We start from the raw sequence: 27,187 nt of genomic DNA on the forward strand, positions 1-27,187 counted from the left end.
GCTGAGAGCTGTTTAAAAGGAAGAACTTCAAGTTCTCACTTTTAAGCTTGGCACTGTTTTAATCAAGTTTGTGTTATTTGATTCTATCCTTTGCAGGACCAGTGTGGGCAGGATGGATTCTGAGGAAGAAAAACCTGACAGGCTGAGAAGGAAAGGGGGTTTGCCAGTTGTCCAGGAATAGTTTTAATTCCTTTTTTCTGCAAGTGGAGACTTCTTGTTGCTAGCTGTGAGAATCAGTTTTCATTCATTTGAATGAAATCTGGTTTATGAAAATGGGGCCCTGGTCACTGGTCTTGCCTTTCCTGTTGTGTTCCCTTGTTGCATTTTGCACTCTAAATCCAGCTGGAACAGGAAAATGTAAAGAAGTTTGAGGCTGTAGCTGAGCATTGGAGTTTCTTTGAGATGTATTATTCATCTCTACACCTCAGTTTTATATTTCTCAGTAAAACTAAAAAAAAAAAAAAAAAAAAGAGGTAGCAAGTGGGATGGCTGTGAACTTTGAGCTAGGACTGAGCATTAGGTCTCATAATAAGATCCATATGAAAGACAAGGTCATGGATAGAATGTAAGTGTAAATGTGTGTAAATTAATGACATTTTATACACGTTTTTTATTCTGTAACAGATGAACAAATATCTACATCTCATGGTTGTTATTAGGATGTTTACCTGGGCAATTTAGAGCTTTTGGACAATATTAAAAAAAGTATATCAATCATATTTATAGCCACCAGTATTCATAATGAAAAATAAATATTCATTCTTTAAAGTGTGGAAGGACAGGGTGCCCATCGTTGGCCAAAGCTGTGACATGTTCCTTACTTTGGGTGTTAGGGACTGCTGTCAGGCTGCTTAGTCTGCCACAATACAAGGGGAAGAAAACTTTTTGCACAGCATAGTACTGTTTCCATTAGAAATTATAATATTCTTTATTTGTGTTGAATTACATTTTGGGTTTACATGCAACTTTTAGTTCCAGATAAAAACTAGGAAAAGAAACTGATAGGCTTCACTGGAGGTTAAAAGAATCAAGGATCTAATTTTATTTTCATTAAAAGTATTCAATTTGACTCCTAAGTGTGACCAGAACAAATGTTTTGAGATAGAAGATCCGTATAAAAAGTACTTTATAGAAAAAAACCAAGTTTGAATGTTGTATGCCTTTTCTTACAGGAAATTAAAATGCATGACCGACAGTGAAACTGTTGCACCAGACTGGCCTTACTACAAAACCATTGATAGGATCTTATCCAAAGTGACAGACCACAGCGATGTGAAAATGCACGAAAATCAGCAACCAGGGCCTTCTACATCACAGACAGAGGCCTCACAGTCTCCATCAGCTAAGTCTACACCTCTCTTTTTGCCGTTTAACCAGTTTATATATGAAGGAAGGGAAGAGTGTTACGAAGATGAACACTCGGAAAGCTCATCAAGCTTACTGTCTTACAAGCTAAGGTAGCATCTCCTTTTTCCCCTTCCTTGTATTTCACAGAACGAGCCAGATCAGCTACACAGGGGATCCTGCAGCATGTTTTTCTCTAACAGTTGTATCTTTTCTGTAAATCACAAATGAGATCTGTTTCCCACTCTCAGCCACTTTGCAGAGTTTAAGGCATTTTTTTTATTCCTTTATGAGAGACTGGAAAGGAGTAGGAGGACTGGGCAAAAAGTTGTAAAATACTGCCAAAACTCAGCAGACATATAGCTGCTCACATGAGGCAGTGTTTGTAATAGGAGTTCAGGCATTCTCAAGGGAGTCCCGCAGTGCAGTCAGAGATGGAACAGACTGCTGAGATGATTTTTGGCTTGCCTTTGTTTTGCTTTTGGTATCAATATATTTGTCTGGCTTCAGCTACTATTAAAATGGTAAAAAGATGCTAGCTAAATAGATCTGTGGACACTGAAGTGCTGTACATGCAGTTTGAAAGTACAGTGCAACATATTAAATACAATTGAGACTGTCACTTCCTCAAAGTAAATACTACTTTGACAATGCAAACGTGTGTTTCCTTTTCTGATAAGATCTGAGTTCTCTGGGAAGCAGCAGTTTAACAAAAGGCAGGGTTGTATATTTGATACAAATTCTAGACTTTCATAGTCTCATTTTTCTTCCAGAGTGGTGTGAAATAACAGCTGATTACAGTTTTCTGGCAGAAAAAAAAAGCTGATACTAGAGATCCTTATGAGCCTGTGAGGCTTAAATCACAGCAGTGAAATTATCAGTCAGTCATATCCTTGAGAAGGTGTTTGACTGGAAGAAGAACCTACATAACAAGTTCAGATTATTATTTCCAGGTCTGCTTTTGAATGGTTAAAACTAGGGTAGATTCATTCAGTCATTCAAGCAAATAGCCCTTGAAGAGCTGATTATCTTGTAAATTTTTTTAATTTTCTTTTTTTTGCTATTGCATATATATTATGATGTGTAGATCTTGAACTGTAGCAACAATTTTGTTCACGAGCAAGAATTTTTTTCATCACAGGTCTTTGTAAGTAGTTGATATTCCTGAAATACAATTGTTCTTCATTTTAGGATCTGTAGACTTCAGAATCATGTTTTCTTAGGAAAAACCTTTTTTTCAACCCTTAATTTGATTTTTAATAATATTGATTAATTTATCAGGTAACTTTTCCACAAACATGAAATACAGTTTATTCACTGGACTACTGGGTAACATCAGACTTTTAATAAATGCTGGATCTTAAGTTTCTTCAGCTGAGGAACAGCTCCAGGATAACACAGATTTTGTACTGTAGGTGTCTAGCAGGGGAGGCCATTATAAATTACTTTTTTCTAATTGAAAACAGTGGTTTTTCACCCTATAGACTAATTTAAAGCCTGATTTTCATTGTTGAAGTAATGGCAGAACATAATAATACAGACTTTGAATGTAGTTCAGACTTGACCTGTTCTGCCATTTCTATCATACTGAAAATGAGGGTAAAAGAATTATTCCCACAAATTAATAGACCATGATAAAACTACCAAACCATCTAGTCTGATTTCTTGTTTAAATTTCATCCATGCATTTGAAATCAGTTCATTTGGGTGTGGAGCCCAGAAATGTTATGGAGGGGGTTCTGTGACATGTTTCCCTTTAGGAGAGGGCTACTGTACTCAGAAGCCTCATGTCTCTGTACTCCTCCACTTCTTGGTTTCTATGATTTTTTGACTCTTGGAAATTTTTTACTAGATATCCAGTGTAGATCCTGATATATTCAGAAGATGAAGAATTCACTCTTCCCTTCAAAGATCTGATCTGGTGATTAAACCTGTGTCTTTTTTCTAATGTGAATATAGTGAATTAAGCTTCAGATGTTCTGTTCTGTTCTGTTCTACTCTACAGTATATTGGAGACCCTTTCAGGATTTTTCACTTTTTGCCTCAAGGTATTTGTGCACCACGATCATACCATCTTTGTAATCTTTAATTTTAAAATGTAGTTTAAATACTTTGGTACAGAAGGTTTACACATGGAGACAGAGTAAGAACTGGTACTGTGAATTAACCAAGATATTGATTGTGTAATAGAAGTGCATTAGAACCGGGTGGGTATGTTAATTCAGGAAATAACAGTTTTGGCAAAGCCTTTAATCTTCCTAAATTGATGCCATGGCTATTTAAAATCTGAAGCATCTACAAAGAAGTCTGAGCTTTAGGCTATGCACATTATAGAGTGCATCTTAACTTATTATGCAGAATTGTTACCATAGCAAGGAGCTGTGCCCAGGCTCCAAGCCATTTTTGTGGTTCTTTTCTACACTTCAAGGATGAGCCTCATGAATCCCTGAATGCATTTGGCTGTATTTGAATGAGCCCAGTTTACCAGAATATCCAGGCTGCCTGATTCTAAGTCCTCATACTCTGAAGATCTTTGTACCACTGCTAATACAAATGTTCTCAGATAATTTAAAATTATTTTCTGTATTGCTCTTTGTATTCAAATCCTGTTTAATTAATTATTCACACACATGCCTGAAATGAGCCCTGTTGGGTGAATGTAGGCAATCAATCAAGGAACAGTAATTGAGCAGTAAATTAAATTGATCTTAGATAGACAACAAATACATTTGAGATTTGCTTGGTATCTTGCCTGATTACACCTGGAGGTTTTGCATTTTTCACCTGGTCCCCAACACATACTGTCATTTCTGCTCAGCCTTTTAGATGAGAGGGAGCATTTTCTTTTCCTTAGTTTGTTTCATTTGAATCCTGCCTGTCTGTTTTAGAGCATAGTGTGGGAATAGCTTTGCAAAGTTCTGCTTGGAACACAGTCCCAATGCCAGAGCTCCCACACTCCATCTGTGTGGCCAGGAGAAAACCAGTGCCAGTGCTCTTGGAGGATCCCTGTTCCCGGCTGTAGCCACTGGAAGCCCAAGTGTATCAACAGATTGTATTTGAAGTCCTGTATTTTCTTGACCCCTCTTTCTTCCAGATTTCAAAATCTGTCAGAGACTAAGCTTGGCAAAGAGTGGAGATGCTTCTTTGGCAGAGACTGTGGTTGCTGTCAGGATCTGTTGCAGGCTTCTTGTCACTGAGGTATTGGTTGCTCAGGGAATGCAAGATGGAGAAACAGCAACAGAAACCATTGGTGTTTGCTACAGCAAACACTGACTGGGTCTTATGTTTGTGCCTGTTGACTGCCAAACTAGACATACTCCCATCTGACACTATCTGAGGATACTGATGGGTTACTGAGTGCTGAACCCATATTCCTATCCCTCCAGCCCTCCTGACTTTCTGTTGTAAAAAGTTACTGGACCTGAAGAGGTGTCTGGAGTGATACCTAAGAGACCAAAAAGTTCTCAAGAAAGGTGGCTTAGTATCTGATGAAACATCTCAGTATTCAAGTAACTCCTTCAGGTATCATTGGGCTGTTTACCTTGTTTCATGTTGCTGAGGGTTCCTTATTTGTAAATTAGTTTCTTTAGATCCTTCTTTTGTAGACCCCTTCCCAAATGCTCCCCTTCAAGAGCTACTGTGCAAGAAGAGAGGGTTGTAAATTCCTTTGTGAGTGGTCATAAACCCCTTTCATCGACAGTCACTATGGCTGGAGAGAAAAGGAGATTGGGAGCACCACCAAAGGCAGGCATGGCTGAAATAAGTATTTATTTTCAATTAACACTGTCTAATCACCAAGTCTTGTTTGCTAATTGTAAAGAAACAGTGTACTTAGGAGACCTTGAAGAATCCTTATGCCCTGGCTTCTGGGGGGGCTTCTTTGCAGTGAAAGACAAATTTGAGCAAACACTTGTCAGTCAGTACTTTCTCAGTTATTTGCTGACTGCAGCTGCAGCTGCTGCACTTCCCCAGGACGCTGACATCACCACCAAATGTTTTGTCTTTCCTCTGGAACTACACAAGGCAGTTACTGCCTTGGACGTATGGTTATATGTCTTATGTGTTTTTGATGGACCACATTTGTTTAATTGGAGAACATAAAAACTTGAACGGGCTTTAGGACACTTCAAAGATATTTTTTCTCTTAACAATAGGGCTTATTTTAGATATTTCCATGCAAATGCAAATCGCTTTTTTTTTTTTTTTTTTTTTTTTTTTTTTTCTTTCTTTTTTTTTTCTTTTTTTTTTTTTTCTTTTTTTTTCTTTTTTTGGTCCCAATTGAAATGAAAAACCAGGTGGCAGCCACAATTGCCAAGAAAGTCTCACAATCCTCAGTGAAACTCAGCACCACTGACATGCCTTGGATTTTCTCTCATTCCTTCTTAAGGACTGTTCTCACCAAGGTTTCCTTGAACAAGTCGTAAGCCCTCTTGTGGCTCCAGGGACTAGTTGTTACTTATCTCAGGCAAGAGGTCTTAAATAGCTACTTTCTAGAACTGTATGGGAAAGAGGACAGGTATCCATTGAGTGTTCAATAATTAATTCCTCAATGATAACAAGTTTAAACTAAAAAGGTGACTTTGGCTAAAATAATCCATGAATTTCAGGAAGTTTCTTGCTCTGTCTATCAGAAAGCCCACATTTGTTGTGAATGTAAATGAAGTGAGGGGAACCTTGAAATAACAGATTCAGTGTTGTCCTTAGACTGCTGCAGATGTTTTCCATTTGCCTTGACCTTTTTTTAGACCCACATTTCAAATCATTCTGGCCCTTGGAGTTACTGGGGGCAAAAAGAATTTGTTGTCAGCCAAGACGTATTCTTGCAGGATTGTCTGGCTGTGAAAATTTGGGCCATGTGTTTATGTATTATGTATTTATTTTACACACATTTGTTTTTGATTTTATATTTACACACATTTATTTTTTGTTTTATAAAATCAAGTATGCATATAGAATCTGCAAATGTGAGTTTATTTTGTGTACCTCCCAAAGTTTTGTTTAGGATTTAGACGAGTTCTCTTTCACTCTAGCATCCTTGTAGCAACATAACAGTAACAAAGCCCTTTGAACTATACAAGTACCTTTAAAATCTTGGATAATCTGAAAGCCAATGGTCTTTGTTCACCATATCAGAGTGCATTTATAAAGGGGGTTGTTGCTTTTCTTGCCTGTAACAGGGGGGGAAGCACATTAAACATCAAATAACTAACCAGTACCCAAATAGTTTTCCTCACAAGCAATTCTATTTTTTTTTTCTCTGAGGTTTTAATAGTAGTTACTTTAATCCACTTGTTTCTTTTCATAGACCTCACCCTTTTTAGATCATTGCACTCTTAAATATCAAAGGGCTTGTGTCTTTTTGTTATATTTGCATGAAGTCTTTAAGGTGCTTAGGACTGTTTACTTAACTGAGAGATCTGAATGTCACAGTCACTGTTGCACAAGTCAGTCAAGTAGGATAAGAACATGAATGAAGTTGTGATGTAACTCTGCCACAGCTGAATGGCCGCACATTCCTCAAGAGTTTAAGTTATCTTTATTCAAGAAGGTCTTGAAATCTGCAAGGTGCTGACATAGCATACTGCTCACAACTGTGTTGTCCCATTGCTGCATTTCATCCAGAAAGGACACTGCATATGGCAGAACACCACTGAGACTGCCATTTGTGTGAAGGAACTTTACACAAAGTCAAGACTCATCATCCAGTAACTTTGATGCTGGGGACTCCAGTATGGAGTTACAAAAATCATGAATGAACATGTGGACTGTAAGTTAGAAAAGAAGTTATTCAGCTGTAACTGGAGGTTTTAAAGATTTGTAGTTCAGTTGCACATTTGTGTTCTTCTTGCCTTTCTTGCTCCTTCACAATTCAGATTCCTCTTTCTTAAATGAGAGGTTAAGAGAAACAGATCCATGCAGGTGTCTTCTCACTTACATGGTGTGCAGGTTGGTTTTGAATTCCTGTGTTGCACTGTCACCCCAAGTTAGGGCAGCTACATCAACTGCACACCTTGAGAGCACTCTTTTTTGCTAGGTTTCTCTCTTTCTTCCAAAACAGAAGCACAGCATGATGCAGTGTAGAAGGAATTCTTTAAGAATTACCTGAATTGCACATGACAGTTCTACAGATTTCAGATGACAATGTACAATTCAGTACCTGTTTGTCTGACATTTATACCCTGAGACAGCTTAGAGACATCCAGCTAGAGAACATCAGCATGACTGGATACAGCCAGCCTTGGATCCTGCAATCTGGTGTTCTCCAAAGGCTGCAAATACTTTTTTTGAATTGCAGAACAACTTTTAAAAAAAAATCCAACTAGCAACTACTTACTAATTGAACACAGTCTTTCTCTTACGCTGAAATCAAAATTATAGGCAGAGAGGGTTACAGTGTGCTTGAAATTTTTGTTAAAAGGAGTTTGGAGGGAAGCATGGTTTGTTTTGTTACCTATTGTACTAGATAAAACTTGTCATTAATCTAAATATGAGAGGAAGGTAAGCCACAGTATTAAGTGTTGGTGATAAATACACTTAATTAAAAAAAAGACTTTTAAGTGCAACCAGCAAGTGCTTCTAGAAGCAAATATGGGATCAATCTGTGATCTGTAAGAAAAGAGAGAAACTTGTAAGCTTTATCCTGCTAAACTTTTATGCTGTTTGTAATATTTTGTGATGGAATATATAAATAAGTAGTCATTGCAACTTCTATGTCTCAGTGCAAGGGCTAATTCTAAGGCTGGTACACTGTAGTGGGATCAAACTGACTGATGTGATGCTTAAAAAAATGAGCTGTAACTTACCACCACACGTAACAGTGCAGTTCTTTCTCCAGATGGGATGATTATTGCAGCTTTAAACTTGGAGTTTAATGGACAGATGGGCAAAGTGTCTCTCCCAATACAGTTTATAAATTCAATGTGTAAGAAATATCAAGATTAAAGAAAAAGTGTGGTAATCTGCAGGGAAAATTCTTATTAAAACCAATGAGATTTAAAAACTGTTTTTCTTTGCAGCCTATAACACTGTGCAATAATATGGTAAATACTTATGCTTTGGCATGAAGATGAGAGGGAGTTTATTGGCAAATATGGGGGTTTAAAAACAGGCTGTAGCTTGGACAAGAATACAGAACAGAATTTTAGGTTCTAACATAGTTGTTTGTTTGGGTTTTTTTACAAATATGAGTTTAATTGTTACAAAAAAATTCACATTTCAGAGCTGAAGAAAGACCAGTAAAGAAAAGAAAAATGCAAAGCTGCAGCTACCAAAAGAAGAAACTAAAATTAATGGAGGCCATGCTGGAAGAACAAAAGAAGTTGAGTAGAGCTATGGAAGAGACCTGTAGAGAAGTGCGCAGGATTCTGGATCAGCAAAACATCATCCAAGTTCAAAGCTTACAGTTACAGGAGAGAATGATGAATCTACTGGAGAAAATGATTTCCAAATCTAATGCGTAGTTAGTTTCCTTTGTGAATGCATATGAGATTACTATTGATATTCTAGATATCCCTTTATTGCACACCGTATGTGTGTCTGTTGCCCTATTCCCAGATTTTCCATGGAAAGTAAAACCTTAGTGTAATCTTAGTTAAGCAAAGAGAAGAGATAATGCAGGGTGAGAGCTATCCAGTATGGTAGTGCAATATATGCCTAAATTGACTTATTTTTATAAAGAAAGGTTAAAAGATGAATAGTTCTGGGAACTTCAGTACGATTTATGCCTAGGTCAGGTATTATTTTTCAGAGAGTGGTGTTGTATATTGCTTCACATCAAGGACTATAGCTTGACCTGTTGTAAGAGAACAAAATAGTGCATTTCTAAACATGGTAATTGCATCTTGACTTTGTTAATGATTAAACCCTGTTTTGAAACATATGCTGTGATTGTACAAGTGACCTATGGTTCTAGTGAAGAGCTAGTCGGGACTATGAGATACAAAATTTTAAACTCCATGCCTGATACAAATAGTACTCTAAAGAGTTAGGATAGTCTATTCAAATACACTTTTTGATATAAAAAGAAAACTCCCAAACCACCTTATTATATACTGAATACTGAAATGTATAGAAGATACTTGAAATGGCTTTTGCTATTAAATGTTTAATTTTTTTCATTATTAACTGGAATCTGTTGAGTTAATGAACAACCAGCAATGAAAAACTCTCATTAATTCTCTATCACAAAAGAAAAATGTTGTACTGTGTGTATATACATATATATATATAACCTATCAAATGAAATAAAGAAAATGAAGAAACTTATTAATTATTTCTGGGCAGATAGTATACTTTGGGACAGTGAAAAATCCTGGGAGTGATAACCACGGTTGTTTTTAATTCTTAATTGCAGTGTAAAGATCTCCTCTACTGATGCCCAAAATACAGAGATGGAAGTCATGAAGAATATTCGGCACCTCTACAGCAGTATTTGCTGGTGGCTCAACTTCGGTGTGCAGTGAAATGTTTTGAGGTGTGGTCTGTAAGGCAGATCATCATCAATACACCACAAGAGGGAGTCGCAGGCATAAAGGACTGTGTTTAAGTCGTTAAGATGAAGTGTTTGGTTCTCAATGAAATACGACATTGAACTAACCTTTAAAAGAAATTTAAAAATTTGTAAGCTCAATTTTTTTTTTCCATTCTCCTTGTAAAAGATATTTCTGCTCCTCTGACTGGGTTTGCAAGACTGAAGGTTAGGTTCAGAAATAGAGAAAGTATAGAAATAATGCTACTAGTAGGAACTCAGGCCATTCCCCATTACCAGTATTAAATAATGTTCCCTCTTGAAACTTTGGTATTTTTAGGCAGGTTGCCTTTTCCTATATAATTTAATGTATTGTTGCCTAAGCTAATGTTAGCTAAACTATTTTAAAAACAAATTAATTTCTAATTATGCTTGGTGAACAGGATAAAGGCTATACTCACCAAGCAAATTAATTGTATGTGGAAATATTTTTGAGAAGATCCTGCTGGTATGAAATTAAGACTGATTAGGTATGTAAATGTCAGCCATTCCTGCAAAGTTTAATTCATGATAACAGGATAATGCAAATGTAACAGAAGACTCAGCCTGCAGAAAACTGTGGCTGCTGAAGTATAAATGAAATAACTTGCCTTCATTCCACCTTTACTACAGTGATTGGAAAACGGACAAGTGTCTGGTGTGATTCTTTGAAGATAGGGTAATAGCTGACACCTGGTAAACGTGAAATTCCAGATACTTTTGTGCATGTAAATTGAATTAGTCACATCTGAAAGAGAATAACGAAACCTTACTGTGCCTCTCCTTGCAGAGCTACAGGTAAAAGCAGGACATAGAGGTGATCAGAATACTTGCAAGAGTGTTGTCATGCAGGCATGTAAGGGAGAGGCAATGTATGTTCTGTGTTTTGCCATGGTTTTGCACACTCTAAATGTAGATTTGCCCCAGATTCAGATTCAGGCTGGCATACACATGTTGTGGCAGTTCCTGACACTTTACGTTGTTTATAGGAAGATCTGAAGAACCTCTCCCCTGACTCCATGGAAATTAGTAATATTTACTGATATTATCTACTTAAACCTTATAGAAATTAAAGCTAATTAATGAGCAGTAACAGTGGCACCATATTTGAAACTTGTATTCTAGAGTAGGTAGAGTGAGCATTCTCATTCCAGAGTTCTAGGAACAGAGGAATGGAGGAAACCTGCTGTTTTCTTGCCTGCTACCACAAGCAACCATCTCATACAAACCCTTTTGTAAATATGTGGACCCGTATCTTAAAATTAATCAGGTAATTTGTCCCTAGAATTATCAGAACAGCTGCAATACAGATAGGCAGGCTGCAGTTTAGAAGATTGCTGCTAGGATTATTTCTGGCCAATAAATGCCAGTTTCTTCTTGTATCAACACTGATTTTGCTACTTGCCTATAGTAATTACTTTTGAGTCAGAGATGGTGTCCCATGCAGACCTTCTTCAGAAGAATAACACTTATAAAGTAGGGATTATTCTAACGTGCTAATTTTTCTCTTTGAGTGCATCCTGTTTAAAGACAAGTGACCAGAATGGTAACATCATTCTAGATGAGACTCTGAACATCACCTTACATGGCTGCATTAAAGGAATCGGTGTTTTATGGAGGTTGTGAGTTTTTATTTCTCTGTAAAACATATTTTTTCTAGTAGTTAAACTCAGAAGCTCAATTTCAGGTCTTTATCTCTTTAACAAAAGGCTTTATTCCCATCCTTCCGGATTACCTGTGTTCTAGCCTTGTTTTTCTACAGAGTGAACACAGAACTGCTGTAGACAAATTTAAAGTAGTTTCATGTATGAGAGAATTTTTCTAATGCTCTTTTTTTATAACAGGTGGAAAAATCCCTACCTACCCATAATTTCTTTTTGCTTCTGTTTCATTTGTTATAGTAATGACCAAACATTTACTTGAAAAAAGAGGTTGAGTGTTGGATTTATTTTTTTTTTTTCTTTAAGGTAGGCACAGATTTCTCATCTATATGGGAGAGTTAGCTTAAGGTAAAGGTATTTGAATGTTTGAGATATTCAGATGAATTTTAACTTGAAAGACCTGCCTAGAATGAAAATGCTTGATACAATTCCTGGCTTTGGTGAACTGAGACACTGCTTCTGTAGCTGCATGTTTAAGGAGTATTAGAGTGTATTCAAGGAGAGCAGATCAGGCGTTATGCAAGTTTATAATTGTAACTATGACATTAAAGGCTTCTAGAAGTGTAATCAACAAATAAACAGCACAGGAAAACAAACTTGTTATTTTCAGGGTGGTAATGGGGTCAACAGAGTATAATAGCACTTTCACTAAATGATGTGCCTGTATTACATATACACACACAGATGGTGCAAATGGAAAAAATAAACAGGGGAGGAAATACACTGCCTGGAGGCAGGTGACTTTGAAAGTGATGTAAAAATAGAATGAAAAGGAATCCGAGGTGGCAAGTGGGAAAATGAGACATTGAGAAACATGCCAGCAATTGAGGAGAAAGGGATTGTGATGACAGGAAAGATGGGTAAAAATATTTTGTCGAAAGAGGCAAAGTAAATGCCTCTAAGCAAAGATAATAATTACATGGAAGAAAAGGACCTGAACATTCTGAAAGACAGAAAAGTGCAAATGGAAGAAAACACAGTGTTGAGGGAGAAATGTTATGGTATGAATACAGAGAGCTAAGGCTAGTGAAATTCTGTATATTTTTAATAGATAGCTGCTACAGATAGCTTAGCCAAGTTATAAATAGCACACAACAAGTACTGACATTTTCTTCCCACCAGAGAAAAAGTCTCTGGGCAAATATTTTGAAGCAAAAGTATTTTTCACAAACTAGAGAGGTATAGTAATTTGTAGGAGGATCCCATTATCATTAAACAGCCTTCCTCATGTTGGTAGTAACAATTTGCTAGTCAAAATTGTTTGTAAGTTTTCTTTTGTAAGCCTGATTCTGTGAATAGTCTCTTGTACTGAAGTCTATGGGACTCCTCAGATGAGTAAATGTATTGAGCTGTGTATGTGTGTGTTTGCAGGATCAGTTCCCAGGCTGATAATGTAACGTGAAAAGCAAATTTGAAAAAGAAATTTAGGAACATTTGGTGAAGTTCTGTCAGCAAGTAAATACTAACCATCTGGTCTCTAGGATTGCTAATCTATTTCCCTTGATTTTATGGGTAGCACACTTCCTGTGTGTGCAAGCTTGATAGCACATCATTAAACTTTTGTATTGATCTTTTTTTACTGTTTGAACAGAAACATTTCAATTACTTTGCCATTTTTGGATGGAAAATTTGTTTCTATGCATATTTTTGTGGTTGGAAATTTCTCATTTTTCTACAGCGTATTTGAAAGCATTTTATTGAAACACATTTCTAACAAAGATGAATAATTTCAGGTTATGTTCTGGGAAAACAGGTAAGTCATCTACAGTGAATGTCATTCAGTTATCTACAGCTAACTAATAACTAAAGATAAGATCTGAGTTTGATGCTGCGTGAAAGTTTTGTCTTTGTAAAATATTTGCAATGGAGTGAAGGGTGTTGCTTGTATTCCAAATCTATTCAGTATTGATAGTCTTTTTTTAAAGAAAGTAACTCCTGTAAAGATATCTTTCAAAATAGCTGCTTTCAGACATCTGAAAATGGATCCTTTTATAATTCTGCTTTCTCAACTGTGCTTCTTCCATCAAGTTCTTAATAACTCTTAAAATGTTTAAGATGTCAAACCTTAAACATATATATATATACATATGTATAATATACATGTGTTTGTGTGTGTGTACATGTGTATGTATATATATATATATATATCTGAGTTTGGATTTGTAAAGGTGCTGGTAACTTCCTGACTGTATGTTGTTCTCTCAGGGGTAGGTTCTGGCTTGCTATGCATTGCAAGAAAAAAAAAGGAACTGGTGCATATTATTAAGGATACAAAATTCAGTACATACTTAAATGTTGAGAAGTACTTATCACAGCTTGAGAAAGGCTTGTTTCACTGAGGGAAGCTATAGGAATATCAATTTTCTATGATCTGCTATGTAAATATTTAGAAAATTAATTAAAACTACTTTAAAAACTCTCCATGATCCTCATACTTCCGTCTACAGGCTTAACAATAATTTAGATTTAATTCAATATAGATCAAATGCAGCCTCCTTTATGGATACATAAAACCTTGCCTACTTGAACTTGAGTGGCATTAACTATCATAGTGTAGTTTCTTTAAACAGATATGAATAAGATTTTATATATGTCTTCTTCAGTTGTCTTCAAACTTCACTTAGATGATGAAATAAATCGTTAAATCTTTCACAAAAAACTCATGCCCATGTAGGCTTTAAGCCTACTTCTTATCTGTATTCAAGAATTTAAACTATTTAGAGCTGGTTCACATTCATTAATATTCAGTAAAAACTATGACTGAATTTTACCACAGTTGAAATGGTGTAATACAAATTACACCAGAAAATATGCACTGGTTTCATGTGTCCTTGCTGTCAACACCTTCTTGTGATTTGGTTTATGCATTTTCATGTGAATAAGCCACGACCTTATTTTAGGCAAGTGGTTAAAGAAGGTACAGTATATGTCAAAAAATCTGTTCTTAAGTAGACTTCCTTTCTGTATGATATCTGACTGTATAAGTTCATTTGTACAATGAAGAACTCCATGCTGCATCCCCACACATAAAAGTTTGCCTACAGAAGGGTACCACCACCTTCACTGGAATACAGTTATCCCATGTGCTGAAACATCAGGAGTGGTAGCATGGTGCCTCATGGAACTCTGAACAGGCTGAACTCTGCTGCAGTGTTCTTCAGCACCTGAAGAAAATTCCTCTCTGACCATCCTAACACTCAGTCATCTGTCTCCAGGTGCAGCCATGCCTCTGGATCTCAGCTAAGTCTTGTGACCTTATCTTGCCCACTTAAAATAAAAAGAAAGTATAGTCAATGTGTCAGGTATGTGGTTCAGGTTCAGTCTTAATAATAATATGGCTTAGGAAAAACAAACAAACAAAACAGCAATACAGGCTAATTTTCTATTTCGGGTGAAATTAGGATGTAATGCTAGGCAGTAACTTGGAGTAAGACAAGTATCAAGGAAAGGAGGTTTATGCAGGATCAGTCATAATCACAAGGATTTCAGCAGGAACTGCCTCGATCACTTGGCTCATTAAATGACCACCTAATATACCCTTAAAAAAAAAAAAAGATGAAAGAGGAATTTGGCTGCCACAAGTTCAATTCTAGTAGGAGGGAAGACCTTAGCCTAGGTTTGAAAATAAACTTAAGAAGCAATGGGGAGGGCACTTCCAAACATGCTGTCAAGGTCAAAATGACTCTTAAAAGCATTTCTTTCCATTCCAAGGTGTAAATGAAACCAAAGTTTCAGTAGAACACAAAGAAATTATTCTACTTATTCTAATTCATATAGCTGCATCTTAATGAGCTTTTATACTAATCATGATTTTTACCCAGAATGAGCAGGCATCTTCTAAGGTATTCAGAATCTAGCTATGAGGTGGAGGAAGAATAAATAAGTCTGAGTTCGATCAGATTTGAAAGCCAGGGCAGAATCCTGTCATTCTGTGTTATTAGGCATACAAGCTGTTAGCACCAAAACTGCCTCTGCCAAGGTGGACCTAAGCATTGTTGTGGTCCTGTCATGTCTTTTCAGCTGAATTTCAGAAGAAATTACCCCAAGCATAGCAGCGGCTCTGGCAGGGATTGTAAAGAGAGATGGAACTTGGTCCAAAAGGACCTTCTTGTTTTCTCCAACATTTGTAGATAAAAAGCTTGGATGAGGAAATGGGAAAATGCTGGCACTTGATTTTCTCTCATCCCAAGTGGAGAAGAGGTAAAATGCATTTTCTGATTCCAGAGTTACTACTGGGAGCAGAGGTTACCTCCTCCTCACTTTAATTCTGTATAGTTTGTCCTGGAGCCAGGGTCTTTTATCAGGGGAATTATGTTAAACAGGAATACCCAAAGTTGCTCTCTCTGTCTATTACTCATGTCATCTCTTCAGTCCCTCACTCCCTTAGTCCCACTGTTTCTTTGCATGGAATCATATGTGGACTTAGAAAATTCTTAGCATGGAATCATATGTGGACTTAGAAAACTCTTAGCATGCTCTTCCTGAGGTTTAAGGACATGAGTGGCACTTACATACTGTGTGTTTTATACTGACACCCTGACCTTTGTGCCTCATCACTTAAGAAACGTGCTTGGCAATAAACTCAGCCAGCAGAGTCCTGTTATGTCACCCACATGTGGTGTGTGCACCTGGGGGTCACAAAAGAGGAAAAAAATGGAAATGGGAGTGAAGCACTGGGAGATGTCATGCATGATCCTAATTCAGCTTTCTGTTCACATGCAGGGACAGAACTTGCTTGCTCTGTGAGAAGCTATTGCTGAATATGATGATAATGACTTTTTTTTTGCCACGGTACTAAGAGCCCCAGGGAATATCTCCTTGAGATATCCCTTTCCCTTACCAGCACCAAAAATATGCAGTGCTTCTTCAGAACATGTAAATCCAGCTGCTAGATGATACATATTTTTAAGCCCTAGGGGACTGAAGAAACTCTGATTAAATGAGCCCAATGGGACAGAAGACACAGCTTAAATGGAGCAGCAACACCATGGCAAGTTAATTAGTCAGCCAATTTTGAATAAGATTACAGCCCCAAGGCTTAAAGAAAAAAAAGACAAAACCAAACAAAAATCCCCAAGAGATAACCCTTCACAGCAAAAAAAAAAAAAAAAAATAAATTCATTGCTCAGCAAGGTATTTATCAGGACCTGAGGAATATACACTATTTGCCCACAAGAAATGGAGAAATGGTAGGTAGGGGTTTCTGTGCTTCCACTGACACCACTAAGGCCAAACCCAATTCTTGGGTCTCAGTTCTCTGCAGTAGGTTATTAGGTATGCCTGTGTGCTTGAAGCAGTCATTTTGGTCATAGATATTCTAGAGTTGCTAATTAGCATTGGAGGTGTAACATGACAGCACTTTTAATCATGTGTAGCCATAGATAAGGGAATAAAAATAGAGATCAATGAGAAAATGTGTTTTTGATTTTTGTACACAGCGAAATGCCTGATTTATGTTAGTGAATTGGGGAAAACAAATCTAGCACATGCTACTGAAGGGAGATAATTTTGCCTGTACTTCAAAGTTTAATTAAGTAACATAGTAGGTAAGGACTCAATGACAAAGCCCAGTAGATTCACAAGTTATATAAAGCAACCCTTTTAAGTCTAAATAGGATTTGAGAGGATACATCCTCTATTGGCCAGTCAAGATTTAACAAGATCAGTGTCCCTGTGTCATTCTACATGTTCCTTAGAAAGATTATTTTTACATTGGTATGCTAGGTGGGAAACACCATCACCCAAACCAAAATGCGTTCATATAAAAATATTTTCTTCCTTTTCCCACTGCCAAGAGTGTCTCTCACAAGGAAGAAGGCAATGTTTAAAATAAAAGGTATTTCTAAAAATTAAATTAATTAATAAAGAAGGTAGGTATTGATGACTCCTGTGTTCATCTTGCAGTCCTCTGCAGAAAACACCATCTTCCCTGATCCTTTGGATTGGAATCTGATGGTTAACTGAAGAGGATGAGGTTTTGGAACTTAAGAAATAAGTTTATTAATTAGGATTTTGCTCACAGCTACATAATATTAACTGGCCAACACAAGCTAACTATAATGTATAGGATATATAATCTCCTCTGATGTTGAAAACAAAATTAAGCTAGGAAAATCAGAATGAAGTTTGTGTACTGAAGAAGCATTCAATACTGACAATATAATTTTTAATTATTTGGAACATATTGAAAACATTGAATGAGAAAATTGGCATTTATGTGAGGATATTTCTGTATGTCTAAAATAAAACCTTTTTGGAGCAACCAACACTTTCATTCCTTTAGCCAAGGTAATTAGACACCCATGCTGAAAAACACAGACTTTGCATCTGATGGTGGGCTAAGTTTATTTTAGATGACTTCTCATTTAGTGTTTGTGACAGCACTAATTGGACTTAATTACAGGACCCATTGTAAACCTCTCCAGATCAAATCTGACAAGCTGTTTTGTGACAAGAACCCTCAGTGTGATTAAGAAGTCTGCACACCCAACATTAAGCTGCTTAGGCTTATAAGCCAAAGCTTTTATACTGTCCAAAAGCTACAAATCCTTATCACTTTGTTTCCCACCCTTTCTTCCTGTACTGTCTTCAATAGTGGTGACAACAGTAAGCAAAGTCAGGTGAGTCCTTGTGTAGATTTTTGAGGAACCATTGTTCTAGATTGTAACATGAAGTCTTAATCATAATTTCAAAAAAACCCACTAAAAACCCACTAAATTAATTCATTATGAGTTGAGTATTTCTGATTGCAAGCAGGTTTGTGTGAGCACACCTGTTTCCATGTCAGTCTGGATGGTCACTTCTTCCTTCCTGAGCAATACTCATCTAGGAAAATCTAGGATAAGAAGAAATAATGCTTATTTTATGGAGTTGTTTTTCCACTTCAGAAGTTTTCCCTTAAAACCTGATGAGCCAAGTAAGAGAACTGGGATTTAATTCAAACTGAAATGTTTCATGTTGGTAAAAACCTCTTTGGGATGGAGTGACAAACAGAAACACAGCAGAATAACAAGACAGAAGTAGGAGCAGGATCCTCTGCTTTTTCCAAGAGGTTTTTTCTTTTGGCCTGTGTTTTTGGTTTTCCTGAAGACTCCAGTATACTATAAACATTTCAGAAAAGGGAAGGAGATATTAAGATGTCCTAGATCAGATAAAAATAAATAAAAAACCCCAACACCTAACAACAGTTTTAAAATTTTAAGTTTTTTTACAGACTTAACAGCAGTAGTTGAGAGTTGAAATATATATCCTGCTTAGGAGTCTGAAAAAACCTAAAAAAGGTAAGTATTCTCCTTCACCTTGTGTATCATAGGTTCAGTTCTAATTTGGGTCCCGGGGCATAGATAACTGAAGAAAACCCCTTTGTACAAAAGATTTCTGCCAGTCATACTCACAAGTAAAGACCACAACCGTCTCCAAAGATTACACAATCTTTTCAGTCAGAAAGCCAAATACATATGGCCCCTTCTTCCCCTGTTCTAAACCTTTTATCCCTTGCAAAGTTGTTAATGGGTGCTTCCTTTATGTGCAGTCTTCCCCTCTTTATATCTCCTATTTAAAATTGGCTTTTCCAATACAGTCCTTTGGAAACAAAGAGCTCTCCCCGGTCCCTTTTGAGAACTTTCCAGCCGTGCCCTGCTCCAGCTGGGTGGCAGAACACCCTCCCCTTTACCCCTCCTCTTGCCCTTGGGATGCGTAATTACTTCGAAACGCTAGACCTACCCCCTCACCCTCACGGGTAAATGGTTAAACCCAGTGCCACCCTACTCCCTCTCACTTTTATCTTTACCTTGAAAGTTCTGTCTCGCTTTATTTTATGCCTGTCTGAGGCACCTCAGTACAGCTCCCGGCCTGCCCTGCCGTCCCTGCCCCTTCCCCCCAGCAGTCACGGGAACGGGGCAGCGCTACTGAGATGAGGGCCGGCTCCACTTTTTTTATCCCGACTCTGAGAAGACCGAACGAACTGTCACTATTGTGCGATATTTATCATTTATTACTCCCCTCCACCTGGGTTTGAGCCCGTGGCCATTTTCCCCCCTCAGCCTCGTTCGAAACCGCGCCAGCAGCCCGCGCCTGCGCACTGCCGCTCCCCGCTGGAGGCGAGGGGCGGGACGCCCGCTGCCCATCGCGCTCCGTAGACCCGACTGGGGGAGACGAAAGGACTACACGTCCCGGCATGCCCCGCGCGGCCCTCTCCCCGCAGCGGCAGGGAGAGAGGCACTCGCATAGCCCGCCGGGAGCTGTAGTTCTCGGGCGCTGGGCATTGTCTCTCCCCTTTCTCTGTCCGGGAACCCGACCGCCACCCCTGCCGGGTGAGTGCGCTGAGTGACAGCTCCACGCAGCCAGTGGCCGAAGCGCTGTGTGGCTGAGCCCGGCGCCCGTCTCCTCGGTGACCGGGGGAGCTGGTGCCTCAGTAGAGTAGCTGGAGCCCTGGGGGACGGAGGTGAGTGGGTCTGACTGGGGCAGCGCCCACCCCTGCCGCCCGGCTCTCTCCCCTCCCCTTCGCCGCCGAGCTGCTGGACCGGGACCCCGCTCGGGGTGTGGTGGGAGGAGGAGGGGGGTGAGGGGTGGGGGCAGCAGATGGGCGGTGTGAGGGGGGGGCTGAGAGGGGGAGGGGAGCGGAGGGGGAGCGCAGCCCCGTGCCGCCCCCTTTGCGCGCCCCTCGGGCTGCCCCGGCGGGCAGAGGTCTGACGGGAGGGGTCGGTCCGCGGTGGGGGCGGGGGTCGCGGGTACCCCGCGCATTCCCGTCCCCACCGCTGGGTTTTTCGAACTGTCCCCGCGGGCTCAGGTGCCTCTCTCTCCCCTCCCCGCGGCTCCACCCTCCTGGGAAGCGGCTGCCCCGCGGGGCGGTTCATGGGTAACCCGCGGAGCGTTGCTGGAGGCGGGGAGCGGTGGTACCAGGGACCCCCGCCCACCCCGCGGCCTGCCCCGACCCACCGGAGGCAGCTCTTGGTACCCCCCCCCCCCCCCCTCCCCCCCGGGGGCACGGGGGTACCTGGGCTCTGGGCTGCTGTCGGGTCCCTTGTTCCGCCGAAGAAGCCGGCAGCGTAACTTTGAGAGTGGCTTTCCGCGGGGTTGTCCCGGCATCAGCCGTGCCCCTCCTGGCTCTTCCCTGCCTGGAAGGGCCGGGAGTGCGGACCACCCCCTTCCTTCTCCCCGCCGCTTCTCCTCCTGAGCAGGTCTCACTTGTCACTGCTTCGGGCTGATGTGCTGCTGCTTTTACTCCGTGTCCTGACAGTTCAGGAACGTATTTGCAAGAAAAGAAAGGGGGCAAAAAAAAAAGTGCCAACAAAAGTTTTTCAGGTTCTTAAATGCAACCAATAAATTAATCTGAATTGTAAACACATGGCTGTTTATACAGCAGCTTTAGAAAACTTTGTGCTTAGTTGCATTTGTCTTGTCAGACAAAACAGATGTCCTGTTTGTGTTCTTTACACTTTATACACTGGCTTCGCTGTGAGGAGAGTTTTGATTAACTATCTTTTAGCCTGCTGTTACTAATTAAAGTATTTATGATCATGCTAGGTACATCTAATTGTTTTCTGGCAAAGTAGTTGCTGCTTATACAGGAAACATAATGGTATGTTTTGCCAATCATGAAATGCTGATACGATTTTTTTTTTTTTTAATTAAAATATTGTCCTGCCCAAGTTCTCAACTGCTAGCTGTCTTCTACAGGTTGTGCTGTTATATTTCTTGTGTAACTTGTCTATAAACATGTACCACATTTGAATAGTGAGTTGAATTCAAATTTTATAACTTCATTTGAGCTTTGTAGTGGCATAATGTGTGAAAATCAGTTCTGCCTTTATGAGTGGCACCCATACTAAAGTGTCTTTGGGTGTACTTCAAGATGAGTCTAAGGGATGAAGGAACAAACTCTCTCCATTTAAGCTTGCAGTTTGTATGCTTGATACTCATACAGTCTCAGTGTTGAAAAACAAAATAAAACTGACCAGTTCTCTGCTTTTATTTAAAAAACAAAAAAGTGAAAAAGCACATTAACGTGGATACTGCACTGTTGAGTATTCACTCATTTCCAGAGGCTTTTCAAAATGAACTGCTTGTCAGTAACATGGTCTGAGACTTCACTTGCTCCCTCACTGCCCCCCATAACTGTTTTTAGTCTAACATAGACTATAACAGGAGTGTGTCTTCTGTTTCTGTTTGCTCTTTTGTTGCTATGAGTTAACAAAAGCAGAAGCAGGAAACAAATCACCTCTTTCCCTTGAAAGTAAGCAAATAAGCATTATTTTCTCTGGAGCAGAGAGTTTGAAAAGAACATGAAAAGCATGGATAGCATGGATATGTAAAAGCCTTACATAAAGAAATACAGTTTGTGGGATAAAGTGCAGTGCTACTGTAACTGGTGTTTTAGGTGTTTAATACCCAAAAATAAGTGATTGAAATAGTAGACCAGAATGTATACTGTCAGAAAAAGAAAATGTTTCTCTTTGTTTTACAGTTCTGTGACAGAGCTGAATGTATGTAGGCAAATTCTATTATTTCATATACTTGAATAACAGTTAATTTGTATGTGTTAGTGTTTCTGTTTGAATGTAGTGTGAAATATTTTGTAATTATTTAACCGTGTTTTTTCTGTGTCATATCACTAAGCTATATTGATACAATTTTTGATGATCTTTACAAAATCATAGTATTAATTTCATATTTACCAGGTTCTTCAAATGATAGTAGGAATTCTGTATTTTCATTGTTTTTAATAAGTATATTGAAGTGTCACAAAACTGTATCATTTGCTTAGGATTTAGTTACTATGTATTACAAATTTATAGGTCTGATTTCTCCAGTAAAAGAGACATATCCTCCTGACTTACATTCACTTAATGTGTTTTTCAGACTTTTTTTAAAACAAAGCTTTATGTTAGTGCAACTAAGATTATGTCTTTGTTTCACTGGATATGCTACACATTTTGTGATTACAGGAAGAGGATATTCAGACATACAATTACTTTGAAACTGTGGATGTTTGCCATTTTTTGGCCATTTTTGTGCCCAGATCTTTTTGTGTCCAGTTTTCAAGTCTGCAGAGGAACTAAAAGAAAAGTTAGGCAGATTTAGTTTTGAACTAGTTTGTTAACAGTTTATAACTCAACCAGAGATTCCAACAGAGAATAGTTAGGAGAAACATTTTCTGTAATTTTTCCATTTGCCTGTCTTGCCATTGTTGCAGTAAAACTTATTTGAATACTGTGGGTTCTTACAGAAAAGCTACATTCATCCTTTTGCCTTGAAGTTTTCTGAATAAACTTAGTGAGCTTTATTTATTTGTTATGGATGTAATTGCCACAAAAATGAACAATAATATTCAGCTACTGAGAGAGGGAAGAGATTTTTTTTCCTAGTGATGTGACACAGGCTTTTCATTTTGTTTTGTTTGTTTGGGTTTTTTTGGGTGTAAATATACATTAATAGCAAAAAAAAAACCTTTGATGTTGAATTACTTCCTAACTTTAGACTCATAAAATCACACACATAAATTAATAGCTGGAAGTCTTCACACCTCTGGAATGTTGTCATTAGAGAAAAGGTAATGCATTAGCAGGCTTTGTAGTGCTCTTGTAGCAGGCTTTGCTCTTGTAGTGGTCAGGTGTTGGGATAATGTTCCTGTATCAGTGGTTATCATCTGGAGTAACTACTTGATGGGTTAGGGGCATAGTTTAGGAATTCAAATAGATATATCAATTTATGAGTAGAATTAAAAGGAATCCTCTTGTAGCAAACTGGAATAATGAGGTAAGGCAGTGCTGAGGTTTGTTTGCCTCTTGCCCAAGCAGCCTAACTACATTTTCATTGTATATTTTTAATAGCTGCATTTAGAGTATTTAGCCTGTGGACCAGGTCAAAGTCCTAATTATTTTCAGGTTAGTTCCCACTTGTTTAGAGTGAGTTTATTGGAATTCCATGTAGCTGTAGTCCCCCAGTAATTTCAGTCATCTTGCAGAGCTGTGTAAGAGTTCATATCCTGCAACAAGGAGTTAGTGTCAGAAGTTGAAGAAGTTGTCATTTCTATTCTGCATGTAAAAATATGTTATAGCATTTTAGTCTGCTTAGTGGAGGAAAACTCTCTAAAAGAGTGGAATTTACCTGAGTTTAATTAGAATGAGACATCCAGACTTCAGTGTCAACACCAAAATATAATGAAATCTGCTATTTCTTGCTGTTCATATAGAGCAACTTTATCTTAATTGTAAAATCATGACTTGATTAGTACTGGCAGCATGTGGAGTTCCTTCTTTTTTCCTTGTTTTTTTGGAAGTTTTAAGCTAAACTAAACCACATGGATGCTGGAATGACTGAATACAATGCACTTTTTATAGTGTATGCTTTCTGACAAGTTATTTTTTATTAGATTAATTGGTGTGACAGAGTAAATCTGGCTTTGGATTCCATTAGTGTAATACATGACTGAATGTCCATTTGTTGTTGCATGTATAACTGCAGTGTGTGTTTGAAAGCTGAAGGTTGGGATACATATTCTAAGCTGCCTTTACAGAGACACAAGCAACTTCAGGGGTAATTTCTGTCACCTCTTCTACATGGATACCTTTGGTACCTGTTTCTGTCCATTGAGCATAAAGGGGGGTGGGCTATTTTGCTCTAATTTGCATGTTGCTGGGAAAGATTAGATGAGTTTCCTCTATCCTTTTCACTGTGTTGCAGTGGTATAAGGCAGAAGTTAACTGAATAATTGGGAACATGGTGGAGCTGGGGGGGATGTAACATGCTGGAGTGTGGAAACACTGGCTGTACAACAGGAGACTCAGTGCTTTGCTTTGCCATTGTTACTTTGCATTTTCCACAGCTGCTTTATTTGTGTTTGCTGCTGCTTTCTCATCAGTGAAATTAAGATTTATACCTGTTTTTTTTCAAATTGAGTGTTGTGTTTTTGGGAGAGTTTTCTAGCAATATATCTGAACAGTAAAGGGAGTAATAAAAATCTTGAAATGTGATAAAGAATTAAAATATATTTTTTTTCTTTCTTTCTTTAGAGCTTCATCTGATGAAGGAGTGATACTCTTAAAACATGACAAAAAGCTGGACTAATTAAGAGTTTTCCTATTTTTAGGAAAAAAACCCAGCAAAATGTATAGACCAGGGGAAACAGTCAAACGTCGACTCAACATGCATGCTCCTCCTCGGATAAGAAGTGTGGAAGTTGCAAGAGGAAGAGCAGGTTATGGGTTTACCCTCTCTGGACAAGCTCCTTGTGTTCTTAGTTGTGTTATGAAAGGGAGCCCTGCAGATTATGTTGGACTTAAAGCAGGAGATCAGATATTTGCTGTTAATGAAATCAATGTGAAAAAAGCCTCTCATGAAGATGTAGTGAAACTTATAGGAAAATGTTCAGGAGTCCTGCACATGGTCATTGCTGAAGGTATTAGTCATATAGATTCATGTTCAAGTGATGAAGAAGTTGGTTTTTATGATGGAAAGGGGTGGCTGAAACCTAAACCTGACTCTAAAGCTCTGGGTATAAACAGAGCAGAGAAAGTTGTTGAAGAAATGCAGTCTGGTGGCATTTTCAACATGATCTTTGAGAATCCTACTCTTTGTGTAGGTAACTCAGATACTTCTGCACCAAAACAAAGATCATTTTCAGATTCTGCTGCTATTAAATTTGAAACTGGGAATGAAAGTGTAAGCAATCCAAGCCTACTGTCAAAGGAAGAAATATCCAAAGCCCTGAACGATGATTCAGTTTTTAGAATTGGACTGGAGAGCGTGGAAGACTTTGGTTTAGATGCAAGCATTTTAAATGTTGCCATGATTGTAGGTTACCTGGGCTCAATTGAACTTCCTTCAACAACCTCAAATTTGGAAACTGAGAGTCTGCAGGCTATTCGTGGGTGCATGAGACGTCTACGGGCAGAACAAAAAATCCACTCACTGGTGATGATGAAGATAATGCATGACTGCATCCAGCTCTGCAGTGACAAATCTGGTGTAGTGGCAGAATATCCTGCAGAGAAACTGGCATTCAGTGCAGTTTGCCCTGATGACAGGAGGTTTTTCGGACTAGTTACAATGCAAACAAATGATGATGCAGGCTTGGCTCAGGAAGATGAAGGGGTTTTAAGGACGTCTTGTCATGTTTTTATGGTGGATCCTGAATTATTTCATCATAAAATTCACCTGGGCATAGCAAGACGTTTTGGACTGGAATGTACTGCAGATCCAGACACAAATGGCTGCCTTGAGTTTCCTACGTCCTCTCTACCTGTTCTTCAGTTTATTTCTGTCCTCTATAGGGATATGGGGGAAATGATTGAGGGAATGCGTGCAAGGGCTTTTCTTGATGGTGATGCAGATGCTCATCAGAATAATAGCACAAGCAGTAACAGTGATAGTGGCATTGGAAATTTTAACCAAGAAGAAAAAAATAATAGGGTTCTGGTGGTTGATTTAGGGAGCAATCCAAGTAAACACATTCCTAACAGCATATGGGAAAGTCCAGTAGGAAGGGGACAAAATCAACCTGCCTCCCATTGGAATGGCTTCTGTCATGAACAAGAGGGAAACATTCCTTTAGAAGTAATTCAGAATGAGAAGCCTCAAAATGTTAACAAACACTTAAGTCCTTCTGCTCGTATCGAAGTTCCACTGGTTTCCTCCCGAAATTCTGTACCCCCATCAAAGAAAAACACTGCAGGTGTAGGCAACCAAAGGTGGCTGCCCGTGCATGTCCTACAAGAGTGGCAGCATGGGAATGCCAGTGACCAGGAGTCCTACACTGATTCTACAGATGGCTGGTCAAGTGTTAACTGTGGCACTCTTCCCCCACCCATGAGTAAGATTCCAGCTGACAGATACAGAGTTGATGGCAGCTTTGGTCAGCCACAGTTGAAATCTCATAAAAGTGAATGGTCTAAGAAGATGTTTTGCATGCAGAACAAATTTGGCCCTCCCCACAGTATTAGGAAGTCTAAAGAAAAAAAGGTAAGAGGATGCTACTGGTTCCTAAAAGACCCCAACACCGTGATGTTTTCATACTAAAACATAAACATATTTAATTTGCACATTTTCAGGTGAATAAAATAATCCATCTCTTTCTCCTTTTCAGAGGCTTTGCATATTTCTGTTTAATTGAGTGCAGCTCTTGAATTGTACTTCTGCTGGAAGTGTTGGCTGTTAGAGCTTTCTCACATTTCTTCTTGTATCTTCATTGTTTCCAAATGTTGCAGTGGCATTGCAATAAAAGGGGACAAGACATTCTAGCAGCTTCAGTTCCTTCTGACCTCCAGCAGCAATAGAATGGAAACAGCCTGGATCTTAAGTCTGGTCCCTTTTTTTACAGAGGGATGGCTTGCAAATATTATTATTTTAGTGATACCTATTTTAACAGAGATGTGGTCTAATCATTAGTCAAAAACCTGTATTGTACACATTTAACTTCAGCTGAGTAAGACAATTTTACTATCCTAAAAATTCACTACAGCAAAGCTCTCAATACAAGTAGCATTAAAGCTACACTAAAGGATAATCTTTAGTGGTGATTTTAGTGTCCACTATGAGGTCACAAATCTAACATCCTGCCAGTAAGCTGTAATTTAAATTTTACTCCAAATTACTGCTCCATCTTCTTGTTTTGACTACCATTCAGCTTCTACAAACCAAAGCAAGAAGATTTTTTTTTAAAAAGTGTGGGAGTATC

At 38.6% G+C, this 27,187-nt stretch overlaps 2 protein-coding genes across 8 annotated transcripts in view; both read left to right on the forward strand.

Annotated features, from left to right (window-relative positions):
- The window catches only part of MSANTD1 (Myb/SANT DNA binding domain containing 1), a 31,276-nt gene extending 21,670 nt beyond the window's left edge, over nucleotides 1-9,606 (forward strand). Inside the window, exons 3-4 of the mRNA XM_071753377.1 lie at nucleotides 1,173-1,457; nucleotides 8,564-9,606. Of these exons, the coding sequence (XP_071609478.1) occupies nucleotides 1,173-1,457; nucleotides 8,564-8,804 (526 nt within the window). The 3' untranslated portion in view covers nucleotides 8,805-9,606. The remainder of the gene's footprint in view (nucleotides 1-1,172; nucleotides 1,458-8,563) is intronic.
- A 10,240-nt stretch (nucleotides 9,607-19,846) lies between these two features.
- Nucleotides 19,847-27,187, forward strand: part of RGS12 (regulator of G protein signaling 12) — an 80,441-nt gene continuing 73,100 nt past the window's right edge. For 4 of the 7 annotated variants that reach the window (XM_071753379.1, XM_071753382.1, XM_071753383.1 and 1 more), the window contains exon 1: nucleotides 24,529-26,472. In XM_071753379.1, the coding sequence (XP_071609480.1) occupies nucleotides 24,619-26,472 (1,854 nt within the window). In that variant the 5' untranslated portion in view covers nucleotides 24,529-24,618. Of the gene's footprint in view, nucleotides 19,955-24,522; nucleotides 26,473-27,187 lie in introns of those variants that run through there. The other 3 variants (XM_071753381.1, XM_071753380.1, XM_071753384.1) reach the window with 3 other exon arrangements.

Source organism: Heliangelus exortis, chromosome 10 (assembly GCF_036169615.1).
Source record: "Heliangelus exortis chromosome 10, bHelExo1.hap1, whole genome shotgun sequence".
In the NCBI taxonomy this organism is placed as follows: Eukaryota; Metazoa; Chordata; class Aves; order Apodiformes; family Trochilidae; genus Heliangelus; species Heliangelus exortis.